Genomic DNA, 24515 nt, shown 5'->3' with positions numbered 1-24515 from the left:
CTCCGTTTGGCGTATGCTCTTTATATTTTAGAAACTGAAGTTTAATATTAAGGAAACTTCAGAAAGGTAAATGTCCCAGTAACCGGACGTTTAATAATAAGCGTAGGTCGTCACAAAAAATACAATATATAATATTAAGAATAGATTAGTTTTGATATAAACATTTACATTTATTCGAAAACTTAAAATTCCGTTAAGTAGAGAAAAATGATTTAAACCAATATATATATATATATATATATATATTATTAATGAAACATTTACATAAGTAATGAAATTAGCATTAATGTAATAAATGACCGGACAGTTGAAATAGGTTATGGCTCAATGTTCGAATATATCATATTTGTTCCGGTGTCTGACTGCAATTAGAACATTAGTATATTCTAACAGGATATAATATAAATATAAATGCTATCTCTTAATGAATTAACGATTGACCATTATTTTGCCAAACCATAGGTGCATACTTATTTAATTCATTTTTATTTTAATACAAAGTATCAAATTAGATATATTTCTTTTCCAACTAATCGTCAAATATTGGAGTTTTCTTACAATAATTATTACTTTCATTCATTATTGTTAAAATAAATAGTATATATTTTTTTTCAAAGTGGTCGGATACTGAGACGCGTCCAACTATTGGCACATTCATCTTACGCTGCGATAGATTTGAGCAAAGTTCCCTCAGTGAGATAAATTCTAACGACAATCTGCGTTTTCGCGTCGCTAGAGAGCCTGATAAAATCGAGGAGAATTTGCAGGAAGAGAAAACACGCTGTAACATTCTCTTCGTGCAGAGACTCGATTTTTTTCGCCTTACGTCACACAGACCTGTATTATTTTATTAACTTTGTTCCTTAACTTTCATTAACTTAACTTTCATTAAACTTTTATTATCTTACTTAACTTTTCCATTGTGCGCGTCGAATACTTTTCATCATCATGCTGTTACGTTGAATTTGAAGAAAATTACGAGAGAGATGACAGTTTTGAATAGAGAACGTGACAAAACTGGGCAGAATTTGCATGCAGAAGGAGAACCGTGATATTCTCTCTTCGTTCCAGAGACTCGATGTCCTTTTGCCTCGCGTCACACATATCCATATTATTTGATCAATTTTCTTCCACTAACTATTATGAAACTTTTATCATCTTGCTCGACTTTCCCGTCTCAACGTGGGGCACCTTTTATTATATCATATTATTATTACGTTGAATTTGAGGAAGATTGCGAGAGGGATGACAGTATCGGATACACACATAGCGAGCGATCGCTGCGAAATGACAGATCGGCCGCGCGAGGTTCATCGGCAAGGAGGAGGAAGAAGAGGAAGAGGAGGAACCTTCGGCGCGTTTCACCGCCGCTCGAAAAAGAGTGACGCGACGTCGGAACAATGCGCACAAGTCTCGGTACCGTTATGCGATCGACGGTGTCGTGTTACGCATTTCCGTTCGATTGTACGCACCTCCTCCTCCTCCTCCTCCTGCTCCTGCTCCTGCTGGCGCGCGCGCACACGGTGGCGCATTAATTCGCGTCCCGTTCCGCGTCATTGTGGCGATACAACGCGCGGCGGCACGGGCGTCGGGCTGCTTTCCGTTCGATTTATCGGCTAATCTCATATTTATTGCGCGCCAGGCCAATTTCCAATTTACGCGGCGGTTAACTGCAGAGGCGCGCCTAAACTGCGCGCCCGTCAAGAGGCTCGGCGTTATATCCGGCTTAATTGGATCGGGATTAAATTGACTTCCGGCCGCGATGAAGCTTTGACATGAGCGGGCGAGCGCGCGCGGCGGCATATCGTCGTAGCCGAGAGAGACGTTATTCCCTTATCTCACGCTCCTTCGATTCTCGTGTCTCGTTACGCGTCATTCATCGCCATCGCCGGCGCGATCGCGATTACGCCCATTTCCCACGTGGCGCCCCGGTTCGTTTACCCCGCTTGTGAGACTTCGCCGAGTTTTACGAGGCGCTCACCGTGCCTGCGCGCGCGCCAAAGGTGACCTGTCGATCAAACCCTGCCCCCTTCCCACCTGGGCTCTCTCATGATCCTGACGATCATGAGGGACAATCGACGATAGGGGGTATATATTTCTTTGTGTCATCATCCCGTCCGGTAAATACGAGCGTGTGAAGCAGCCTTTAACCATTTGCGCTGGAAAGACGTGCCACGCACGTCAAGATGCTTTTGTCACAAAATCGCCAACGACGTGCTGTACAAAAAGAAAAAAAAACTATTAGAAGTCCTAGGTCGAAAATTAATTAGTTTAGAAGATATAAATCTTTTTCCGATTTCTATAAAGGCATCGAACACTTAACGTCTCGCAGTGAGTTGCAGTCGACTGTTTTGGTACGCGCATCTGTGAATTTCTCACCAGCGCAAGTGGTTTAAGCCCCTTGCACAATGTCAGGCAACAGGCAATAAGAATAAAACTAGACCAATCACAATAGATTATTCTTGTAATAATCGATTGTGATGTTGGTTTATTTTTATTCTTATTGCTTGTTGCCTGGCATTGTGCAAGAGGCCTTACTCTAGCGAGTAAAGTCGGCGAGTTGTCGGCGAATTTGCACAATTTTGTGTTCCGGGTGTAGAGTCGGATGTAGAGTCGCACATAAATCGCCTCGCGCGAATCCGTCTGTGCTTCCATATATCGACTTCTGCCGAAGCCATTGGCACGGTATTGGTAATAGCCGCGCGCATCGCCGATCAATTTGCGCGGTCGAATAATGCGGCTGATTAAAGCGAGCCGTGCCACGTCCATCTGCCAATCCGGCGCACGCGAGAACTGTTTCCGTCGCGATGCCGGCGATCTCGTTTATGCGTTTCATCCCGTAACGAGCGAATTTTTAATCGCCGAACGAACTTTCCGCGCTCACACGCGCGAGCGAGCGCGCGCTCGTCGATCGCGCTTCGACGGAATCTCTCGTTGAAATTGCAATTAACGCCGTAATTCGATGTACCGGCGACGCGCGACGCAAATGTGAAACGCTATTACACGCTGGAATGCGGTGGAAATGTACCAACCGGAGGGCATTCCTTCGGGTATATTTTGGGTGATATTTTATGCTGGCTTTGATATATCGCAAAATATGAATTTGGTATATCTTTTAACTGTTTTGAGCTACGTGTTTCGCAGACGTTTCGCCTAATAATGGTTCATCCGGTAACTTTTTGGTAAATTCGGTGTGCTGCAATTCCGAAACTCCGTCGTCGATTAAGACTGATTTCGTAAAGATGTAAGAATTCTTCAAAACTTTCGTAGATACAGCTGTAGGTTCCAATTGCAATATTCAAATTTGTCTGAAAATTGATTATATCATTTGAGAGTACTATTCTTATCCTAATTTTTTTTTTTTTTGTAAAAAGTATGAAGGAAAAAATTTTTAAATATTTAAAATTTTTGTATCATCATGCTTGAAAGTTGGACATAGGCTCAAGGCGTTTTATATGTTTTCTGCTATTTTGATACAAGATAACAGAGATATTCGATTTTTCATTTGAATTTTTTTACATGTTGAAGATGCTGTATCTTTAATCTGAACCTGCGTAGATTTTCCAATCGGAGTCCATAATTTTTCTGACAACCAGGTTGAATTTCAGTTGTATGTCAAGAAATTTTTCATTTCATGGGGTGACGTTGCGAACACAAAAAGGTCACAATCATTTCATAAAAGAACTCGTTGTAAAGTTTACGATTTATCATTTGGCGATGTCTCGTGTGCGAGCAACAAATCTATCAACTTCTTAATTATCCGCCCATTATTAGCGAGTCACTTTACAGAATAATGGCAACTATGCTCGCGTTAATCGCGATGCGTTTCATTCTTCGGCCGACGTGCGCGCACACCACACACGTACGCCGCGCGCGTTTGCTTATGCAAAGTATGCCGAGCACGTTTTACTAATTACTCGGTTTCCATTACGCGTACCCGCGACCACGTTATCTATATTAGCAGTGACGCTTTTATGAATATTCTCCCCGTCGGTTATCCTGAAATGCAATGCACATATTCGATGCGGCCGCGGCCGCGTACTTAGCACGAAATTTTCGTTGCATCGACCGTATCGCCGACGGCGATGTCGACGTCGAGAACGAACGCGACGAAACTGATTAATTAATTATCAAACGAGCGCCATGCAACCGCGGTGCATTTCCGGGATGCAAATGATCCCGTCGAACCGCTACGCGACTGCGAACGAAGAGGGACGGCCGATAAAGGGTGAATCAATGCGCGCGCGTTATCGCCGAACGAAGGAAGAGCGAACGACGCGACGGTAAATTTTCCTCCTCTTTTTTCCCCGAGAAACGAGAGAAACAATCGCGGACTAATTGAAACGGTTAAATCGCGACGACGACGAACTGCAGTCCCTTCGGAGCCTTCGCAGTCGCCAAGAGAACGTTGTGGCTGACCTTTCGCGCAAATTCTCATCAATTTCGCCATGTTTTCTGCCAACGCCGGCAGTGGGGTTTATCTTGCTGCCTCGAGATTTATCGATCTTGAACCAGAAACCCATTAATCCAAAACTCATATGCCCAAAATACAAAAACATCAAATACAGAGACCCGTTAAGCACAAAACCGAGGGATTTTGAGTCTTAAGCCTATCAATCTATCAATCCGAGAACTTTTTAGCTCGTGGATGCATGAAGCCGTATATATTAAGAGCCTCAAATAGTCCAAGAATCCAATCTAGCCATAGCACGAGAACCTAATAATACTCGACGTTGAATATTCAGCTACAACATTAAGTTCGAGCCTCGAAACTTTTAAGACAAACCCTAAATAATTTTTTCAAAATTTCGGCTAGACAGATCTCTTTGGAATTTATTCAGAATCAACCTCATCCACTGGTGTCGATGATCGGTTGGAAATTCCGGTTTCTAGAGAATTTTGAATAAAAAAATTTAATCTGGCCTATTTCGCGACGGCGCCCTGTGCGCCGTCGCGAAATAGGCGACTCGAAAAGCGTCGTTCCCTTCGAGCGCGACGAAATCTGGTCTTATCGTGAATCTTTGGAGAAATAAAGATAATACCATCTCGCCAAAGCGGCTTCTCAAAAGGCGCGTCTTTTCTTTTTTTAAAGACGATATATTTCAAATATCCCTTTCTTTCGGAGCGCCCTTCCCTTTTGCGAATTCTATCTGTCGCCACCGCTTAATATTTACACGCTGGCGGACTCAGTTGCGGCAATTAATATGTTAATACCGGCCGAAGGAGGAGCGAAATTCCCCGTGTGCCGTAAAATTATATCGAATTAAGCGCAACCCCGCCTCGAGCCGAGCGTTTTGCCGGGCGGAGGGGCAGAGAGGGGGGAAGGAAGGCGGAAAGCCGCGCTGCGCGGATATAAAGAATTATTAGACATTATGCCGGCCGAGCGGCCGCTTTAAGTCACCCCTCTCCCTCCCTCTCTCTCTTTTTTTTCTCTCTTAATGGAGCCGCGCGTCTAATTAGATAGTAATGACTTTATTAGATGCAGCCGGAAAATTTAGCCGCGCTCGTTAGCCCCCGCGCAGCGGAGCTAATGTAAACCGGCGGATAATTGCGAAGTAAATCCAAAGGCCGCGGCGCGGCGCGCAAGGTACGCTTCGTCGCGGGAGCTACCTGCGCCGTCGCCCTCGCCCGCGTAATTTCGACGGTTACCTGTAATCTCGCGTGCCGGCTAACGAGAACGAAGGAACGGGACGCGTAATTTCGCCTCGGGCGCGACGAAGGGCGAGGACGACGAAGACGACGAGGGGGGTCTTTGTCCGCCCGCGAGAAGGCGCGTGCCTGCATCGAAAACGCGGAGCGATGGCAGGAGGAGAGGGGGAGAGGGGGGCTGGAGAAGGCTCTTTGTCGTCCTCCACGGCTGCAATTACCTCGGATTAATGCCGGAGCTCTCGCTCGCTCGCCCTCCCTCTGTGTGCCACCCTCCACGCCCTTTTCGTCCCGCCTGGCCCTCCCCCCGTCCCTTCGGCTTGTAGTCCTGATCGGGGAGGCTCTGCCGTTCCGGTATTATAGTTTCGCGGTATTCGACGGCCATTGTGCCCGTCGGTTTCAGACGCGCGCAGCCCCTCGCTCGCTCGGGAAGCGGAAAACTCTCGCTCGCACGCTCGCCTCCCGACCGCGAAGTTAGGGATGCCGGAGAAATTCCGGCTCGGCGCGGCTGGATGATAACTACCATGCCGGTGATCTAATGTAAATTCTAGACGCGATTAACGGCTCAGCCGCGCCGCCGAGGGGTGTCCTCGGTGGTGGATTTCGCGCGCGCGGGAGAAAATACGTGGGGCGAAATCGAGCTCGCTGAATCCGTCGCGCGGTGAAACTTCACTTCGCGAAAGCGCAGCGGCCGCCGGATCACTCGAATTCGAGTGATTGTTCACTCACGCACGGCGAATTTGTTCGTTCTGAATGGTCGGGCGGATATCCTCAAATGAAAATATTTCGGATGGAAGTTTTGCGAATTGATGAGTGAATCTGATATGTCGCGCCGTCACAGAAACACGCTTGCTCTGATCGATTGAAACGTTCGTATCGAGTCCGGGATCCGCTTTAAGCTTGAATGACACATTCGCTCTTACAGCTTTGGACGGCGGTATTATCACTGTCGCTTTTCGATTGAATTTCCATTTATTTTGAGTGAGATTCCATTTCGAGGAATTTAGAGGGTAATAACTGCGCGCGACACGGCACGCTCTGAATTTCGCGCTTGATCACATAGCGATATAAATCCCCCTTGAATTGTTCGACGATGCGTAAACATGAGTCTCAAGCGGAGGAAGAGTCCGACGCAATCTCGGGGGATGTTCCCTCTAGAGTATGGGAGATATTAGAATTTAATTCGAGGGGTCAAAGATCTGGAAGAGCTACACGCGATTAACATGGAGAGAATAACCGTTTGCGAAAAAATTTCCGCTAGAGCTACGACAGAGAGAGAGAGAGAGAGAGAGAGAGAGAGAGAGAGAGAGAGAGAGAGAAAATAATATACAATATTTGATAAAGGCGGGGTCCAAGATTCTCCGAAATAAATCTGATTCATCCGGCGAGAGATAGACTTTCCGGATGGCAAGCAGATAGAATACACGAGGCACGCGCGGCGTACACGAGGAGCTGGTGCTGCACGTTAATAAAGACGTAATATCAGCCTCGTAATCGGATTGCAAAAGTTCTATCGTTTCCGAGAACTCGATGAGATTCGCGCGCGAGTGACGAGATACTTCGGCCGTTATTTCATTTCAGCAATTAACATCTCTCTCGCTCTCACGAGAGAGCGAGAGAGTGAGTAGCCTTCCCTTTCGAGCGGAATTAATATCCGAGAGTAATGCGATTATCAGGCTTAATCGACTGGCCCTGTCTCGTCTTCCGCTTCTCTCGTGTGAGTCGAGCAGCAGCGCGTCGCAGACGCGTCAGGCGATGACTCGCGTCATCGGCGAAGGCGCCCGCATAAAGATTTTTCTCTCGAGAGATTTTCTCAGACGGATTCTCCTCCGCTCAGAGCGGCCGAATTTGAAAAGACTCCAAAGGGGATCAAAAGCGTAATCCCGGCAGCTCGAATTTATGAAAGTTCTTAATCAACGATTTGTTTGCCGCTTTGCAGCGGCCCTATCGCAAATATCGCTTCCGCCAGGCTACGCGGAGGAAAACGCGATTTGATAGGGAATCACCGAGGCAAACGAACGTACTGTTTCCCGAATTAGCCGCTTTGTCCCGGATTTTAGTCGCACGGCTTCCTGAATTACTTTTTTCCGTTTGAATGGAGCGAGGAAGCTGGAATGGATCGGCGTGCTTGGAAGTGTATATGTGCGTATGTGCGTATATGTGCGAGCGCGTATCGGACAATTAAAGGGATATCTGTTGACTGGCTCGGCTGCTGATTAGTTGCAAGTCGATCGATAGTTGAAATCACGCCCGATCGACCGTATCGCGGCCAGTCGGTTCGGAAACTTCCTGATCCGCTCTCGAGCGGCGGAGATCTCCGGCAAATTCCGAGAAATTGTCGGCGAGGTGTCGCGGAAAAGAAGCCCCGCCGACTCGGATGCCGGATCCACGTCAGGAAGTTAAACGTTGCGCGTTAATGACGAAAGTTGTTGTCCGTCCGGATGCTGTAATGAACTTTTGCGCGATCCCCGAGTTATATCCCGCGCCGAGAGAGCGATCGCCCAGCTGAATATTCCGATTTCACGTCGCGTATTCTCGCGTTAATAAACGCGCCCGCTCGGGCATGATGTCACTCGCGCGAATTCAAGTAAAGGTGGATTAATAAAGTGCGCGCGCGAACGGGGATGTGAAATCGCGAAACGCAACTACGTCGGATCTCTCCAGCTGTTAATCGCGAATCTCCGTCCGACTGCGCTCGCGTCCAGAATCAATGAGCTCCTGGCGAGTTTGCCGGATTTGGAAACACGCGAGGGTCCCCCTCAAATTATCATCGCGTGGCACAGAAATTTCTACAACATTTTCCCGTAAAGGTACCGTAAAGGTACCGACCGTAGAATGACCAAATTTCTTCCCAGATATGTTATCTCATCGACGCGACTTGGGAATCTCGTTCTTATCCTAAACACGATCGAAGCGGAAACGTTGTGACAGCTCGCGCTTCTCCATAAATTTCGTATGAAGTCAATATTTTTACGCGGAATTACACGGGAGATGCTTTTTCCGTACCAATTGTGTTGAAAGTTCACTGGAATAAGAGGCGAAAATATTCTCGACGTTTCGATCATTCACACTTTCTAAGTAGCCAACGTTACAAAGTAAAATTCTCAAAGTGTTTCGTACGTCTTGTTCGATCGCGGTGTTAACGAAATCCGGGAAACATCGTTTGTATCAACCCGCTCGGTTCTGCTCGGAAAATGTCGCTTTTCCTACTTGGAGAAACGCATGCTCGAAACATTCAACAAGTAACTCGATACGCACGACTCCGCGTAGATTCTCCGACGAAACTCCCCAACGATTTTTCCAGACAGATTGTATTTTTCGATCGCAACTGGGATCTCCGCGAAATATGCGGACTTTGAGCTTTGTGCGCGATCGGGCCGTCGAACGCGGAACCTGTCCGCGTCTCTGGGAGGAAGCACTTTCCGACGGTAATAACATGGAAAAACAATGCGCCGTAACTCGGGCACACTATTAAATTAAATTTAAAAGAGGAGGCATCGTAAGGGCGCGGCCGATATCGGTCCACTCGTAAATCTCGAGAGTCTAGTTCAGCCCCGAAGTTTAATCCCCGAGTTCCGTTAACAGCGTGGAAGGCTTGCGCGTGCGACAAAGCCCGACCTCACTCGCAAAATCGCTTGAAAATTTCCGGAAACTTAATCCCCCGACTTTAACTAAACCGCCGAAAACGGCGCGCGGGGATCAAACGGCTCGCGGCCCTGGGCAACTCGGACTCCCCTCCCCCCCTTTCTCTCTCCCCTGCCATCCCCTTCTCCTACTCTGTTTTCTCTTTCTCTCTCTCTCTCTCTCTCTCTCTCTCTCTCTCTCTCTCTCTCTGCGCGCGAAATCGTAAATTCGATTCTTCGCCTCGGTCGTCCCGCGCGTCTTAAACTCCGCTCTCTCCATCGCGGAGATTGCCGAGGAAAGTCGTAGCGCGCGCGGTCATTCGTTCGCCAAGTTTGCTCGCACAATTCCAACAGTCCGACGTAGTCCTCGGCCGCGGGAATGAATAGCCTCCCGACGAGAGAGATCCTGGCGGAAGCTAAAAATCAGAGAGCCGCTCTCGAGAAATTCAAATCGCGCGATATAAACACGCTCCGCGTCGGCCTCCGCCCTCCGCGGGTCGGGTCGGCTCGTCCTCTCTCGCGGATAAAAAATTGCGCGCCGCCGTCGCCGCGCTTTATGGTAATGACGCTTTATGGATGTTCGGGATAACGATATTTATCTTGGCAAGTTTATTCGCGCGAAAGATCGTCGGCTCGCGGGCGAATCGGCACGTCGTTCTTCCTCGGACGAATTCTGCCGGCCGAGTGCGAAAGTTCTGTGATGATTTCGTGCTGGTGAAATGGATCGGATCGAGTGAACTTGTTAGGATTCATTCATTCTACCGAGTAATTGCCACGTTATTTTCTCTATTCTTAGTATACCTGCGTCTACACGCGCGTATTTGTAAGCGTTGTCGTAAAACTGGATCAGTCACGACATCTTTGAGAAACCCATCCAGACTTTTGCACTCTCGGCCAGTATGACATTTGCAAGAAAATGTCTCATCAAAATATTCAAAATGTCTCTGTAGTCTCTGTAGTACGATTCCATTGCAGCGGCGGTACCTTCGTTATCGCTTCGAGTGAATTTTCACTTGTTTCGGGGGGGGAATTTTGGAAGTAACTTTCCGCTTACCCGAGCAAACTTGCGAAAGACAAGATGCGGTCTAACGCGCGAGTGCTCTCCTTATCAGCAACTGTAGCATCCGAGTGGGTATCTCGATGATATCCCGCGGGTGTCACCAAACGAGCCGTCATTTCTGTCATCTCCTCGGAACGGGGAGGACATAAATTCGACGAACACGAAACTCGGTCGAAGCGTCTCGGGGTAAATCAGGAATTGCGGGTTAAGGAGGAGGACGCTCATGGCGGCCCGAGCGTAACTCGACCGACCGCTCGTCTTGCAGGGAGCCCGAGCTTTCGCTGTTGCATAACCACCGCACCTTGTCCCGTCTGTTGCAGGAGCTGGAGAGGAGTTACACCCTCTCAACCCCCGGGGGCAGCAGCCCCGTTTGTTGTCCGCCTTGCAGCCCGCCGCCCGCGCCGGCCGCATACATATCGAGCGCACGCGCCTCTTCGCGTAGACTCGGCGCCGGAAGTGGTCCCGGCGGGCCCACATCACCGGAAAGGGATCCCCTGGGAAGACTGTTAAGGTGAGTCCCCGACGAACGAGCGAACGGGCGTACAAACGTCGTCGAACGGCTGTCGCGCGCCGCGACGGAGAATACGGAGCCCTCGTTTCTCCGGGGCGAATCGTCGCTCTGAGGACGAGAGGGTGTGTGAGAAAGTGTGTGAGGGAAGGGGAAGAGGCAGAAAGAGAGAGTCTAATTCCATTAAGCGTGTTTTTGCTCGTGCGCCGCGCCAACGCGCTCGCATTGTCCCGGGAAATAAAACGACGCTCGGAGGTAATTTCCAGCGGTTGTCTGTAGACGGATGGACGGATGGATGCAGGCAAACAGACAGTCATGGTGTAGTACGGACGGGCGAGGGGAGATTTGACGAGAGACGAGAAAGTTGCGTCTTCTGATTAACAACTCTCTTCTTCTTTTTTCTTTTTTCTTTTATCTCGAGTCGCGATTTTGTATTCCGGCGCGGCGCGCCGGTTGTATCTGCTCGCCCGAGCTCGCCGCGAACTCGCGAGCGGATTAGCAGTTGATCACCCCGAAAGTCGCGCATGTATCCGCACCCTTGTTGTATATTACGCTCGCGAGAATTGCGCGGAGTCTGGTTTATCGCGTGTACGATGTTCCAACCGATATCGTCGCTGATATTAATGAGTTCGCTTGCGATTACAATTCGTTCAAAACTCGCAGTGCACATGCGATTTCTCCGATTCGTGTGAAAAGAATATTGCAGCCCCCCCCTCTCTCTCTCTCTCCCTCTCTCTCTCTCTCTCTCTCTCTCTCTCTCTCTCTCTCTCTCTCTTGTATATTTTCTTTTCCATTCTCCATGTTTTCTAGAATTTATTTCGTTACGTACATCGTAAATTTTTTAAAACTATAATTAATACAATAATTTTTATATTTTAATACAATTTTAATATAATTTTAATCGTTTAAAATTCTCAAAACTCGTGTACACGCGATTTCCCTGATCCGCGCAAAGAGAACATTGCAACCCCTCTCTCTTTCTCTTCTTCTCTTTCTCTCTCTCGTTCTCTTGTATATTTTCTTTCCATCTCCCATGCTTTTTAGAATTTATTTCGCTACGTACATTTCGTACGTAAATTTTTTAACGCTATAATTAATACAATAATTTTAAAATTTTAATATGATTTCAATTTGATATTATAATTTTTTAATATAGTAGAAGAGATTTCACACTTCCTGAAATATATAAATAGTATCAGGTGAGCGCAAAGTTTTGATGAGTTTCGTGATTGGAAAACGAACTGAACTAAATTTGAAACTAAAATTGTCTCAAGTTTTTATTAAAAAATTACTCATGCCATCAAGTTATTCTTTTATTATCCAACGATGTATTATACATTCATACATGTATCTGTCAGTCAGCTGTCATAAAATTGAGTCAATCACATCTCTTTGAGAGACCCATCAAGACCTTTGCTCTCTCTCGATACGAAAACGGAAGGATAATAAATTAAAGTAGGATGTTGCGTTCCTCTGTCACAAAATCCCACAGTAATGCTTGCTACAAAATTCTCTCCGTGTACACATTTACGACACGCCAGTTTACGATTCCATCATCGGCGAACATTAACCACCGTGACGCCCGTCTGTTTTCTTGAGCCGCGCGATAAGCGAGGGGGTGAGAGCGCGACGGCCTGGAAATAACGTCGGACGGGGGGGGGGTTGAAGCAGGTTTATAAAATTTAACCGATGAGAGGGGTTCTGGGGCGCGAGAGGCGTATTAAACGCGAGCGTGCGGAAGCGGTCGGGCGTGCGATCAAATGAAATTCGCGGCGATCGGTAAACGCCTGTCGCGGGCAGCAAATCGCGGGAGTGATGCGTGATGCTCCGTCGCGGGACGGATATCCGGTCTAATAGCTGCCATAAAATCAGAACAAGCCCCAAGACCGATCGCCCGGAAGTCATAAAACCCTTCACGAGCTTCTTCGCCTCGCCCTCGGGACTCTCCGTCTCGTCGTGATTACCTTCATAGCCCTACGGGCTTTCCTGCAGGATCCATCAATCTCTCTCTCTCTCTCTCTCTCTCTCTCCCTCTCGTAAACGAGAGAAATATACGCGAGCGCATCATCCGACGAAAGCGCGCACGCTCTCTCGTGTACCGCGCATTTTGCCGTCCTGAGAAAATTTACCGATCACACTCACTGCTAAATAGAAGATCACCGGCGCTGAATCGACGAGTTTGCTCGAGGCCGAGCGACGTCAAAGCGCCGGCCGACGCTTCCGGCTTGCTTCGCTCATCGACTTTTCCCGATGGAACTCTTGATTCGATGTATCTCTTCTTCAGATCTGTCGGCAGCGCGTTAACGTGAGAACGCTACGACGAGTGCAATCGATAACGTCGGCATATTATAACATATAGATTGAAATTGATAAAGTTTATGAAATTTTGCAACACGTCGTTATTTGTATATACACGGAGAGAACGTACTATTATTAGAGTTTTATTTGACATAGGAATCCTACTCAATTTTACGTTTTCTAGGAGTTTCAGGAACGCACTCTTAGCAGACTTTACTTTGCCGAGAAACATGGTAACTTGCGCTCAAAGAAATACAGTGAATGTTTTAATAGCAGACCTCCTCTCATTCCCTAGAATACAAACAGCACATATGAAGGAGAAAGATAAACAATTAAGATGTCAGTGTGTTCTTCAGGGTTGCCAGACATTCTACGGCAGTTTTATCCTAAAATTCTCGCGAGTTATCTCAAATTCCATCCGTGTGTCGTCGCTCTGCTGTAAAACTTGGCGATTGCACGGCAGAGCGTTAAAATAACACGAAAAAGCGCTCAACACGTCTGGGCAAAAATTCCGAACGTCACAAGGGGAGGGGGTGCATTTTGAAGAGCATTCGTCGCGATATTATTACCTCTACGCACTCACTCTTCACGCCCCACGGGATATAACGTTTCATATGTATCATGGGTACCTGGGTAATCCCCGGGTCTCTTCTCTCATCTATCTTCGCCGCTTAGCCGGAACTATTTCATCGACCCTTCGTCGACGCGCCTACTACAACCCCTGTACGCCGGAATGCCGGCGAAATCCGGCCCTCGCGTGACCCCTTTGACTTTGCCGAAAGAATTTCCGTAGCGCGGTCCCACAGATTGAAATCCTGAGAACCCTATCGTTGCAGATTCCTCAAGACCTTCTACAGAGAACTGGGCACCCGCGACCCACCCCATCTACCGCCATGGGCGTCCCCGCTTCCGCTCGGCAGCCTCTGCCCGGCGCACTTTCAACCGCACCTGCAGCTGGTGCACAAGAGCGAGCAGGAGCACCGCCTCGAGAACATCAAGCCCGACCAGATCTTCGCCCCCGTCAGGGTGAGTGTAATTAAAGATGCGACTTAATTCGAACCTAATTGCTTTATTGAGTCCAAGGACGCTTTGTGCGTCCAGACGTTAGATTTATACAAATTCGGAAGCGAACGTAAAGGAATGAAATCAGTGGCTTCGTTATTAAAAAATCGACAAGTTTATGTAGCAATATCTGGTGCATATAATTTCACGTAGGAACCATTTCAATTTTTATCTATTTCTTAATGCTCTCGGCGCACGATCGTTAACCTCTTAATTTTTTTTTAATTTAGTGTTATTTTTATAGATAGGTGTAAATAATATTGAAGAAATTTGATTCAAAAAGTGACCTCAATAGGAAAAAGTTAAATTTTATTATGAGAAAATTAGAAAATCGATAAGAATGGAAATTATTTTTAAATATTTGTAAATTATTTTTAATTAGTTTTAAAAATAAGTAAACATTTACCAAATAGCTCCAAAAGCGCACTGTTAAACGACATCAATCAAAATATTTTCAATTTTTTAAATACTGCATGCCGTATTCCCCTTCAAGGATACGTCGGGACCCAAAGGATTAATTATGAGATTATCAATTAGAGATAAGAAAAACGTATCGTGATAACTTTAGATAAAGCAAAAATAGATGCGATATCTGTTTGTGATTATCGATACAACGATGCTAGCAATACTTCATTAATATCAGGATATCGCGTCATATTTTTGAAAGTATCTGCCTTCCTCTCCCCCCCCTCCTCGCGCCTTTCGCGTGCGAGGAGGAGGGAACATTAGAGCACGGTACTTGACATTCGAGTGAGAGCGAGTGCATTCGGCCTGGCAAAAATAACTGCTCGAGGTCACGCGATACCGCATTACGTAATAACCACGGGCCAGGCGAATCAAAAGTCCCATCTTCGCGCTGACAACGTCGAGAGGATTTCCGGCTCGCGTGTCACGCGTGGCGCACGAAGGAGTTCCGCGAGCACGCCGCGACACGCGACATCGATCATCGAATCTGATCGAGGCGACGATGACGGCGCGGCGGATCTTTCGCCGATCGCGAATTTGCATGATATCGACTACGTAATTGCGTCTGGCGGCGTCCTCGAGTTCCGGGATGTCCGAAGAAGCCGCGAGGGAGTTTCTTCTCCATGCCTAGCTTAGCTACCTGCCTAGCTCCCCTATCCTACCCTAACCGGTGACCGTCGAAGACTCGAAAACTCAGCTCGCCCGCCGCCGAGCAACTTCCCTTCGGAATGTGAAAGCCAAGTTGGTGTCGTCTGGAGTCCGATGCGACTAACGGGGGACTTAGGGGGAGGGAAAAAGTTTCGTCAACTTCTTTCCCACCGCGATTCGCTATCTCACAGCACGGCGGCTGTACGAGATCGCCCGGCTTGTTCTTTTTCTTCTTCCGCTTCTTCTTCGTCTTCTTCTCGGGCTGGTCTCTCGATGCAGTCTCCCCCGCGAGTGAAATGCAGTGACACTCGAATCGACGCGCTCGCGATTTATAGCCGCAGTTTCGCCGCCGCTCCAGAGAGACGCGGATGAGCTCGTTCCTATTAGATCGCGCCCGGAATCGATTTTCGCGGATCTCCACAGCGCCGACGTCAAAATGAACGCGCGAGCGATTCCGCTGATTTAATTGACTCACGTTTGTCCGTCACTGAGCGAAAGGGAATTGGCGACCGCGGAAGGGTAACGTTGCAGGAGCGAATCCCCGCGAGGGAAAGCGACGAGAAGCGAAGTCAACCCTGCTCGGAATTTCGGAGGACGCAGGCTCGCACGCGGAGCGCAGCTTCGACGTCGCCGACGTCGCTGTATTTTCTTCCCGAGGAATTTCCGTCTCGTTCGCGTCGATATCTCGCGGCGACCACGTGACGCAGAGAACCGAGAGAGGGAAGCGTTTATTTCAATTTTTAAACGTATTCTTTGAAATCACTCGCAATATAGAGACTTTAACGGTTTAACAAACAATAATAAAAGAATAATAACATATAAAAGTCGGATAAATGTGAAAACCAAAAGCCAAAAAGAAAGTAGGTGGAAAGAGGGGATTTTGAATAGTTTAATAAACATTAATAGCGAAAGAGATATAGCAGCATATAGGAATTAGAGAAACAAAAGTTGGAGACCAAAAGTAAGGAAAAAAGAGGAGAAGAGACGGAGAAAGAACCATGAAATGCAGACAATGAGCCACGTCGCCCGGAAACGCTCGCGTCGAAAAATGAGCTTCGTAAGCGTCGTCGGGTCGGGACCATACGTGAGGTAGGAAGGTAGGAAGGAAGGAAGGAAGGAAGGCAAGCAGGCAGGCAGGCAAGCAGACAGATGCAGGCACAGACCAGGGTGTGCAGCAGCAGCCGCACGAGCACACGAGAATGAATTCGCGTCATAAAACCGACGTGCTTCCACCGCGAAAATAAACGAGCACGCTGAACAGATAACCCCCTTAAGAATCGCCCTTTTACAGCCGCCAAATGCACTCGCGCTCTCATTTCGTGCGCGCCTCGGAAATTAAAGGTCCGACTTGAAGAAAGTCCGTTCAGCGAGAGCCAGACTTCAAGACGCGCCTTCTCGATATTGAGTCTCTGATTGTTTTGTCGAGATGAGTTTTGTCTCGACAAGATGAGTCTCTTGGTGCATCCTTAAGGATACGACGTACGATATTTCTAAAAATAATATTTCGATTAATTTAAGCATGTTGTTCAGTAGAAGTCTGGTTAGAACTGTCTAGCGATAATTCACTCACTCGTCTTGTACGAGAAGAATCGCTTTCATTTCCTCGTCAATTTTCTAAAACCCCGTAATAAATTTCTTTTTCTAATTGCCGCTGCAATTATTTTTCAAATCATACGCCATTTACGCGTCGCTTTATATTTTTCTACAAAAATGATAAAGCTTTCAAAATAAAAAATAACCAGAATTCAAAAAATGAAGTGATCAATTTGATGACGAAGCTCTTCATCCTCCGTGGCAATTCAGACAGAATTATTACTAAATTATCGCATATATATTCGGCGACCAGTTGTAAATTTGTCATTTCCTAAAATCCGTCGTAAAGTATCTTTCCATGTCCATGTGCAAATTGTATGTATTTTGCTATTTTATTTTTCACTCTTGATATTCGAAAAGAATTTGCCGACAAAAATTCGGCGTCGTACCGTCAAAGGACTCGCCGACGAGAGTAGCGACGTGCTTGTGTATACGCTAAGAGCAAAAGCAACACACACGGTTCGTAGTCGGACATGACTCGCGCGGGAAAATCCCGGGGTCGTGCCGCTCGGCAAAATCAAAATATCGACGGTGATATTTGGAAAAACGGACGATTAAGACCCTCGAGTCGAGCGTCGATGGTTCAACAAAAATATGGGAAACCGGGCGAAGGGTTTAGCAAGGGCAAGCAGGAGGGCGCGGCGCTGCGCGGAAGCTGCAAAAAATTATGGCAATCGCTGGCGGCGCTGCGGGCCGGCGTTGCTATTTTTATTATTCACCGCGTATGCCGCCGGCAACGGTAAGAGATCGGGTAACGATCGCTATTCGTTCGGTAATAGACCTTATACGCGGCGAAGTTTACTCCTTCGTCCGATCGTGAAATTGAAACATCCGCGCGCGTGCTGGACGCCCGGTTGCATCGCTTCATGTAAAATGTAGAGACGAGGATAATTGATAAAAATAGCAAACCGGATATTCGATGGATGCCGCGATTGTGTTTTTTTCGCGCAACTCGCGAGAATATCGAACGTTATTACATGGCGGAGATAACTCTATTGTTGCGACACACCGCAGAGGACTCGTAAAGCGCACGTAAAGAGGAATGGTGAAGGTATTGAAGAAAAGATAGAATGTGTTGCCGACAATGCGATTTCGCAAATTCTTCACGAATTTTGTATTATTATGACATAATAATTAGATGATACGACAAGTTTAATTATCAATAACAATGCTTATTTTTTTAATTTTATTTATTATCAATAAGTTACGACCTCTTATATGCTTTTAGAAATTTTGGAAATTTACGTGGATTAGAATTGTTTCCTCTGTGAGTTATTATAATTATTTTCTTCCTTTTCCACTTATGAATTCCGTTACATCTATGCTTGCGTGTATATTTTCGTCTCATGATACAATTCTCCTTTCAAGTTTGGAATTACGATATGGGGACAACAAGGATAATTCGATAGAATATTTATTATTTCGCACTCCCTGTCGGAAATATTGTTTTCGTATCACTCGATCGGGAAACATAGCTGTCGCATCCAATTTCATTTAAATAATTCACCTCTCTCGTCGCGTAATTCAATGCGAATCTCGCCTCTCTCGACACCCTTTCCTCGGCCTCGGTTCATCGAAGAATATTTATGGCCGTGCACTTTCTAATCTCTCGGGTAAGGAAGGACGATTTATCGTCTCGCATCCTCGCGACTCGTTGCCATTGTCGACGACGCTTCGTCGTTTTCACGAAATATTCTCCCTGTCTCTCGCCTCCTCGGCAATCGAGATTGGCTGCGGCGGGTAGCGGCTGGAACAAATGCGCTCCTGCAAAGGATTGATAGGTAGATTTTGTGTGACGTAGGAATACGCCGACGGATTATCCGGTAACGAGCTTACGATCTCTCATACCGAACGTCGACGTTGTCTCTGCATTACGTTGTCGAAAAAAAAAGAAAAACAAAATACCTGCGCCGTGCTATCGACATTTCGCTAAACCTTGGTCGAGTGGTCGGAATAAATTAATTCCGAGTAAATTTTGTTTCGGTGAAACCGAGAGGTACGAGTTGCTCTTGAGACTTGAGGCAAAACGGTGGGATTGCCGTCGACCAAATCGATATTCGATAAAGAAACTACTTTCAAGTTGTTGATCGAAAAATTGGCGGTTGTAAAAAGTAGAAAAATTAATTAATTAATTAATTATTCGGATATATATATATATTTTTTTTTTATCTGTTTCATAAAAGGGAAAAATCCCTTTGTAAAAATTAAAATTAAAATTGAAAAAAAATATATATTTATCTTTAGGTTCAAATAAATTTTCACTTTTATTCATCTTCTCTTTCTCTCTCCTACATTTATCTTTCAGTTTTTATCATCTTTGTTTTTCAGTTTACCTTGACAATGCGATGGAATGTAAATTATATATCAGGTTGTACCAAAGAGATTTTTTCCCGTCAGTTATGAAATAAATAAACACAAACATATATTCGCATGCGAAATCTCCGGGATAAATGCGATTCCGCTGAATGGAGGGCACGCTGTTTTTCATCCCAACGGCTGGACATCACACACAATCGTACGGCGCATAATAGCCGTGGCGGTATTATCCACAGGTCGACAGATTGTGTGCGATGCGCGCGACTGGATAGATTATTGCTGACAGAGTGAATTGCCGGCAAACGTTGCCGTGTGTTCCGCGCGTGGATTACGGTTATCGATTACGGTGGCGGAGACTGTTTGCCGATATCGGCCGATCGTCAGTTAACGCGTTGCTCGCGCGTCGTCGTCGTCGCGAGACGCGCTAAAGTTTAATTGCGCCGGTCGGTTAATTGTTTGCGTGATGTCGTAACCGTGCGGCGTCGGCCAACACTTTAAGTTCCATCGCTGTTTGCTCGACCGCCCCATTGAACGCGCGGATCTCGCCGAGACTGACCGGATGAATCGGACAGGAAGCGAACGGATAACGTTACTCTCCTTGATCGACGCTCGACATCGATACTCGTCGGCGAACACGTCCAAGTAAATATTTTATTTACGAGATGTGTGTGTGTGTAGATGGAAAACCGTGTAAATCAAGGGACTCGTTGCGATTCAGTTCCCAAGGCGGAGCTAAATAACAGGACATCGGTCATCCGATAAATCGCTAAATCGAGCGGAGAATTTTATTTCGCAGCCCCGCAACGTTATCTCAACTTGACCAATTGACTTGTCTTAACTTGACTTAATTGGTTAGTCCGCTTTTACTAGCTGTCTTTTTGTTTTCGTCGATTGTTTCCGAGACGACTCGACAAGAGGACTTGACTTTGCAGCTTTAATCGCGAATGCAGTCGCGAGATAAAGACACCTTCCCGTCGCCGAGGATGGAAAATAAAAGGATTTCGCAATTTTCTCGCAGGTACAACGCAGGACGCGCGCGTCGTCGTCGGTGGCAAGCTCGCAAAGAATAAAGAACAGGGGAGTCGATCGGTGAGGATGAATCGGTTGCCTCGCGGAAATGCTTCTTCGCGACGCAATGCTTTTTCGCCCGATTCGCTGCGAGATTGCGAGACGTAAAGTATCGGGTCGCACTGCGCGTTTAACAGCCGGCAATAAGATGTTCGGAGTATTAAGGTCCCAGGGACGACAGTGGACTGATCCATCGAAGGGGATTAGTGCTTCGCGCGGGAGGCTTTAAGTTCTAATTGACTAGCCGGAGACCGGCGAGATCGGGAAACCGAGAAGCATCCGAGAAGCTGCTCACGAAGTGGCTGACTTTTTCCCCTTATTTTCGTCGGTCGGCCGGTCCGGTCTGTCGCTCGCTCTCGCCGACAAAAAAAGGGTTCTCTCGGTTTCGCCAGAAGAAAGCCGTAATTCATCGCACCTGCTATTATCCTTGTTTTATCTCGCCTTTTATCTGTCCTTATCAACCGGTTGTTCACAGTTCGCGCAAGTCGGACGCGTGTCTCGCGGTTTGCGCGCACGGACAGAATTTTATGGCAGACTTGAGAGAAATATAAAATTTCGCAAAACTGAATAGACGCCTGACAAGATGGGGGATATATCGTATTTTATTTTTATTTTATTAAAAAAGTGAAAAATAACGCTCTCATGGGAGATCCGTATGGATTATTCGAATCGTAGCGTACCTGGATTACAATTTAAAGCAATTACAATTTAAAACAATAGACGTTAATTACAATTTAAAACAATAAACATCGGAATAATTAATTTTATTTGGTTAATTACAATGTTATACGAGCGCGATAAAGTTTGATGAAATAACGAGATCAATCGCGATTTCCAGCTAAGCGACGGCACCGTGTCGGAGGCGCCCCGACGCGTCGCCGTCGAGGGCGGCCCAGGAAGCGGCCGTACCACCCTCTGCCTGCGACTCCTTCACCAGTGGGCGACCCAAAGCGACGGGCCCGCTCTGGCCTTCATCGTTCCTCTGCGCGAGCTCCGCGGCAGCCCCGTGCTCAACTACCTGGCGCGGGAGCTCTTCCCGAGGACGGCCGCGTTGGGCGACGCGGTCTCGCAGGTGTGGCGCACCCTGCACCTCATGGAGGACCGTGTGCTCTTCGTATTGGACGGCTACGACGAGTGCGTGGGCGGCAGGGCGTCGCTCGGCGACGCCGCCGACCTGCTGGAGGGCCGACTGTTCCCTGAAGCCAGGATCCTGGTCACGTGCTCGCCCAACAACTCCGTCGCGCTCTCGCCGTTGGTGCAACGCAGGATCCATCTGGCCGGCCTCGAATGGCAACACGTGGAGCGCCTCTGCGTGGCCTTCTTCATCCACAATGACATCGCCGAGAAGGCCTGCGAGTTCCTCGAAGAGCTGAACATGCAGCCGCAGTCCGTCAGGCAACTCGGCCAGCATCCGCTCGGCTGGATCATGCTCTGCTGCTTATATCAGGTAGGTCCTTTTGTATCAGAACTGCTCCTTTTGTCTCGTTTCCGTCTCTCGCTGATTGCTCGTCGAAGAGGGGTCAGGTCGTCGCGCTTGCTGAAGCACTACGAGTACCTGGAACATATTTCACAAGGGGAATGTCCGATTAGCCGCGACCTCTCCGGACGTGCCCGGATTTACGTTCCGACCAGTTTATACCGGGGTCGTGCTGGAACGCGCGACGGACTGCGTGGAGAAGAAATCTCCGTGTAACTGAATGGGGAAGAAGGAAGGTGGGACGAAAATTCGGTGACGGGGAACGATCTCTTCGTCGCGCCGCGCGACACCGAGGACATTCCTGCAGGAATATTCCGCCTTCACGAGCGAGTTTTCTTCAACAGTTCCAACCTGATCCGCGGGCAACGGAGATTCAGTTACACGGGCCAAGTTTCTTTCTCCCTCGCGAAACGCAGCATTCTCGAGGGGATTTTCCGCGACGGTGTACGTGTCGATGTTTTGCGCGAGATTTACACAAGCGAGGCAGGCACCGTAATTAGCGCCCCTTACCGAGACGCGGCGGTGTGCACTCCTTGCCCGAGATCGATCCTCGCACACCCGCGGCCGATATTCGCAGGACGACGATCGCGCATCGCGTCGGCGGAACATTGTGATCGCGGGGAGACATTTCTTTTTTTTTTTTTTCGGGAGAATGAAACGCGCGATTTCTCCGCTGAGAATTCATAAGGCTGACCCGCGGATCAGCCCCCTCCCCCCCCCCCGGGGGACAAGGAAAAAATTGCCGAGGAACGCGTCCGCGAATCTCCGTCACGCTCGGATTAATACCGCTCGATATAATATGGCCGATCGGGTTAGCGCAGACACACACGCGTACACGCGCACACAGCCGGACGCAATAATTAATTCACTGAACGCATCGTGCGCAGGAATTACTCAGTGCTCGCGCAGAGTATTAGCTTGATAATCAATTGAATGAAATCGCGCGGCGACTGTGAACGAGTCACCGTCGTCGCTCGTGGACGCGTATGACGAACTTTTCACACATGCACGCACGTACAACCTCCCCCCCCTCCCATACGTACTGTACCAACAGTAATAATATGTAATGCAACTAGATCATTAGGGTTTTCTAATGATACGCGTTACTGATTTATTATTCATTGGTTTGCCCAATGAAGCAGGAACGACCTGTCAAATGAGTAATTTGTCACTGTGACGCGTTAATATTCAGTAACAAACCGTGGTACGGTTATAAAATATCAATGACCCAATTATCGCTGCGCTCATCGAGGCCATATCGCCGATCAATATATTCTCTAAATTTCTCTGAGCGAAGTCCCGCTGAAGAAGAAAAAGTAGAACAATGACGGCCGAGTGAGCTCCGGAGCTCCGAGTGACTTTCCGCTCGCGCAGAGTGAATTCTCCACTCTGAATCGTCGGCTGAATATTTCCGCTCGATCTTGAAGCACCGCTGATGTGATCCGCTCCACGGAGAAAGGAGCGAGTCTCTGATGTCTCGCAAATTCGTCCTGCTCGATTGGACGATTTATTCGTATGCATTGTTTAAACTTAAAATTTATCAAATTAATGTGCGAATCAAATTTGAGACGCGTGTTTTCTCTCCCTCGATTTTGAGCGGCAATATTCTCGCTCACAGCCCCGCTGCTAACGAGTTCTCACTCGTTTCTCGCGAGGATCGCTCTGAGAAATTTGCAGAGTACGCGACAGTCACGAGCGAACAGCGGTTAACAATAGAGCTCGTCGCGCGAGGCAAAAAACAGTCGCTCGATGAACAAGAGGATATCTTTTCTGCCTTCAGGACTCCGGTAGCCTGCCGACCGAGACAAGCGCCCTCGTGCAAGCCGCGGTGAAGTGCATCGTCAAGAGGAGCCTAGACCCACCGGTGCCGTATAACGAAGAGATCCCGGGCCACTGCAGAAAACGTCTGGAGGACTTCGGCAAGGTGTCCCTGGCTGCGCTGAGAGAGGGCAGATGCTGCTACACCGAGGCCGAGCTAAGGGCGCGCGGCGGCGGCATCGAAGTCACCCGCCTCGGCTTCCTCACGCGAGGTTTGACCTTCGGCCAGCGGCGCAAGCCGGACCTCTACACGCCCATTCACATGGCGGTGGCGGAGTTCTTAGCGGCGTACTACCTCACCTCGGTCGCGCAGTACGCCAACATCCTGCGCCGCGAGCTGGAGGGCCTGCCGTCCGGCATAATCGGCCACTTGGCCGGCCTGTTGGGCCCCAAGACCCACCTCATACTGAACCAACTGTGTCCGCTGGAGGTTCCACCCAGAGCTGTGTTCTCGTTGCTTAAGGCGGCCGGCGCATCCGACGGCAACATCTCCGCGGTCTGCCGGCTGGTAGGCGCCGGGCCCGGCTTTGGACCCGCGCCGAGCGAGAGGCCGCCAGCACCATTGGTGCACACGTCACCGCTCGAGCTGGAGGGCTGGGCGAGGATCTTGGAGAGCGCAGCTTGCACGTTGGAGGCGCTCGAGGTGGTGTTCCAAGTGGAGAGGGGGTCCGACCCGCGTTACCTCGACGACTTCTTCGACGCGCTCGCCGCTAACGAGAGCGTCAAACTCGTCAGGATCACGTCCCTCTTGGGACAAGAGTTCCCGGCGGACGAGGCGCAGCGATTGGCCGGACACCTGAAGAGCGTGCTCGGCAAGAAGAAGCTCAACGACTTTGAGCTTGTCATCACTTGCCTGGAGGAGGCAGCTCATGACAGGTGAGTGAGACAGAGAGAGAGAGAGAGAGAGAGAGAGAGAGAGAGAGGGGAGTGAAA

General features: G+C 48.1%; 1 protein-coding gene across 7 annotated transcripts in view; it reads left to right on the top strand.

Moving 5' to 3' along the window:
* The window catches only part of LOC105185347 (uncharacterized), a 270171-nt gene that overhangs the window by 175507 nt on the left and 70149 nt on the right, over nt 1–24515 (top strand). For all 7 annotated transcript variants that reach the window (XM_025300080.1, XM_025300079.1, XM_025300081.1 and 4 more), the window contains 4 exons: nt 10650–10840; nt 13972–14161; nt 21126–21734; nt 23545–24458. In XM_025300080.1, the coding sequence (XP_025155865.1) occupies nt 10650–10840; nt 13972–14161; nt 21126–21734; nt 23545–24458 (1904 nt within the window). The remainder of the gene's footprint in view (nt 1–10649; nt 10841–13971; nt 14162–21125; nt 21735–23544; nt 24459–24515) is intronic.

Source organism: Harpegnathos saltator, unplaced genomic scaffold (genome assembly GCF_003227715.2).
Source record: "Harpegnathos saltator strain DR-91 unplaced genomic scaffold, Hsal_v8.6 scaffold328, whole genome shotgun sequence".
NCBI classification, from domain to species: Eukaryota; Metazoa; Arthropoda; class Insecta; order Hymenoptera; family Formicidae; genus Harpegnathos; species Harpegnathos saltator.
The sequence above is the reverse complement of the archived record's forward strand: the minus strand, read 5'-3'. Positions and strand labels throughout refer to the sequence as shown.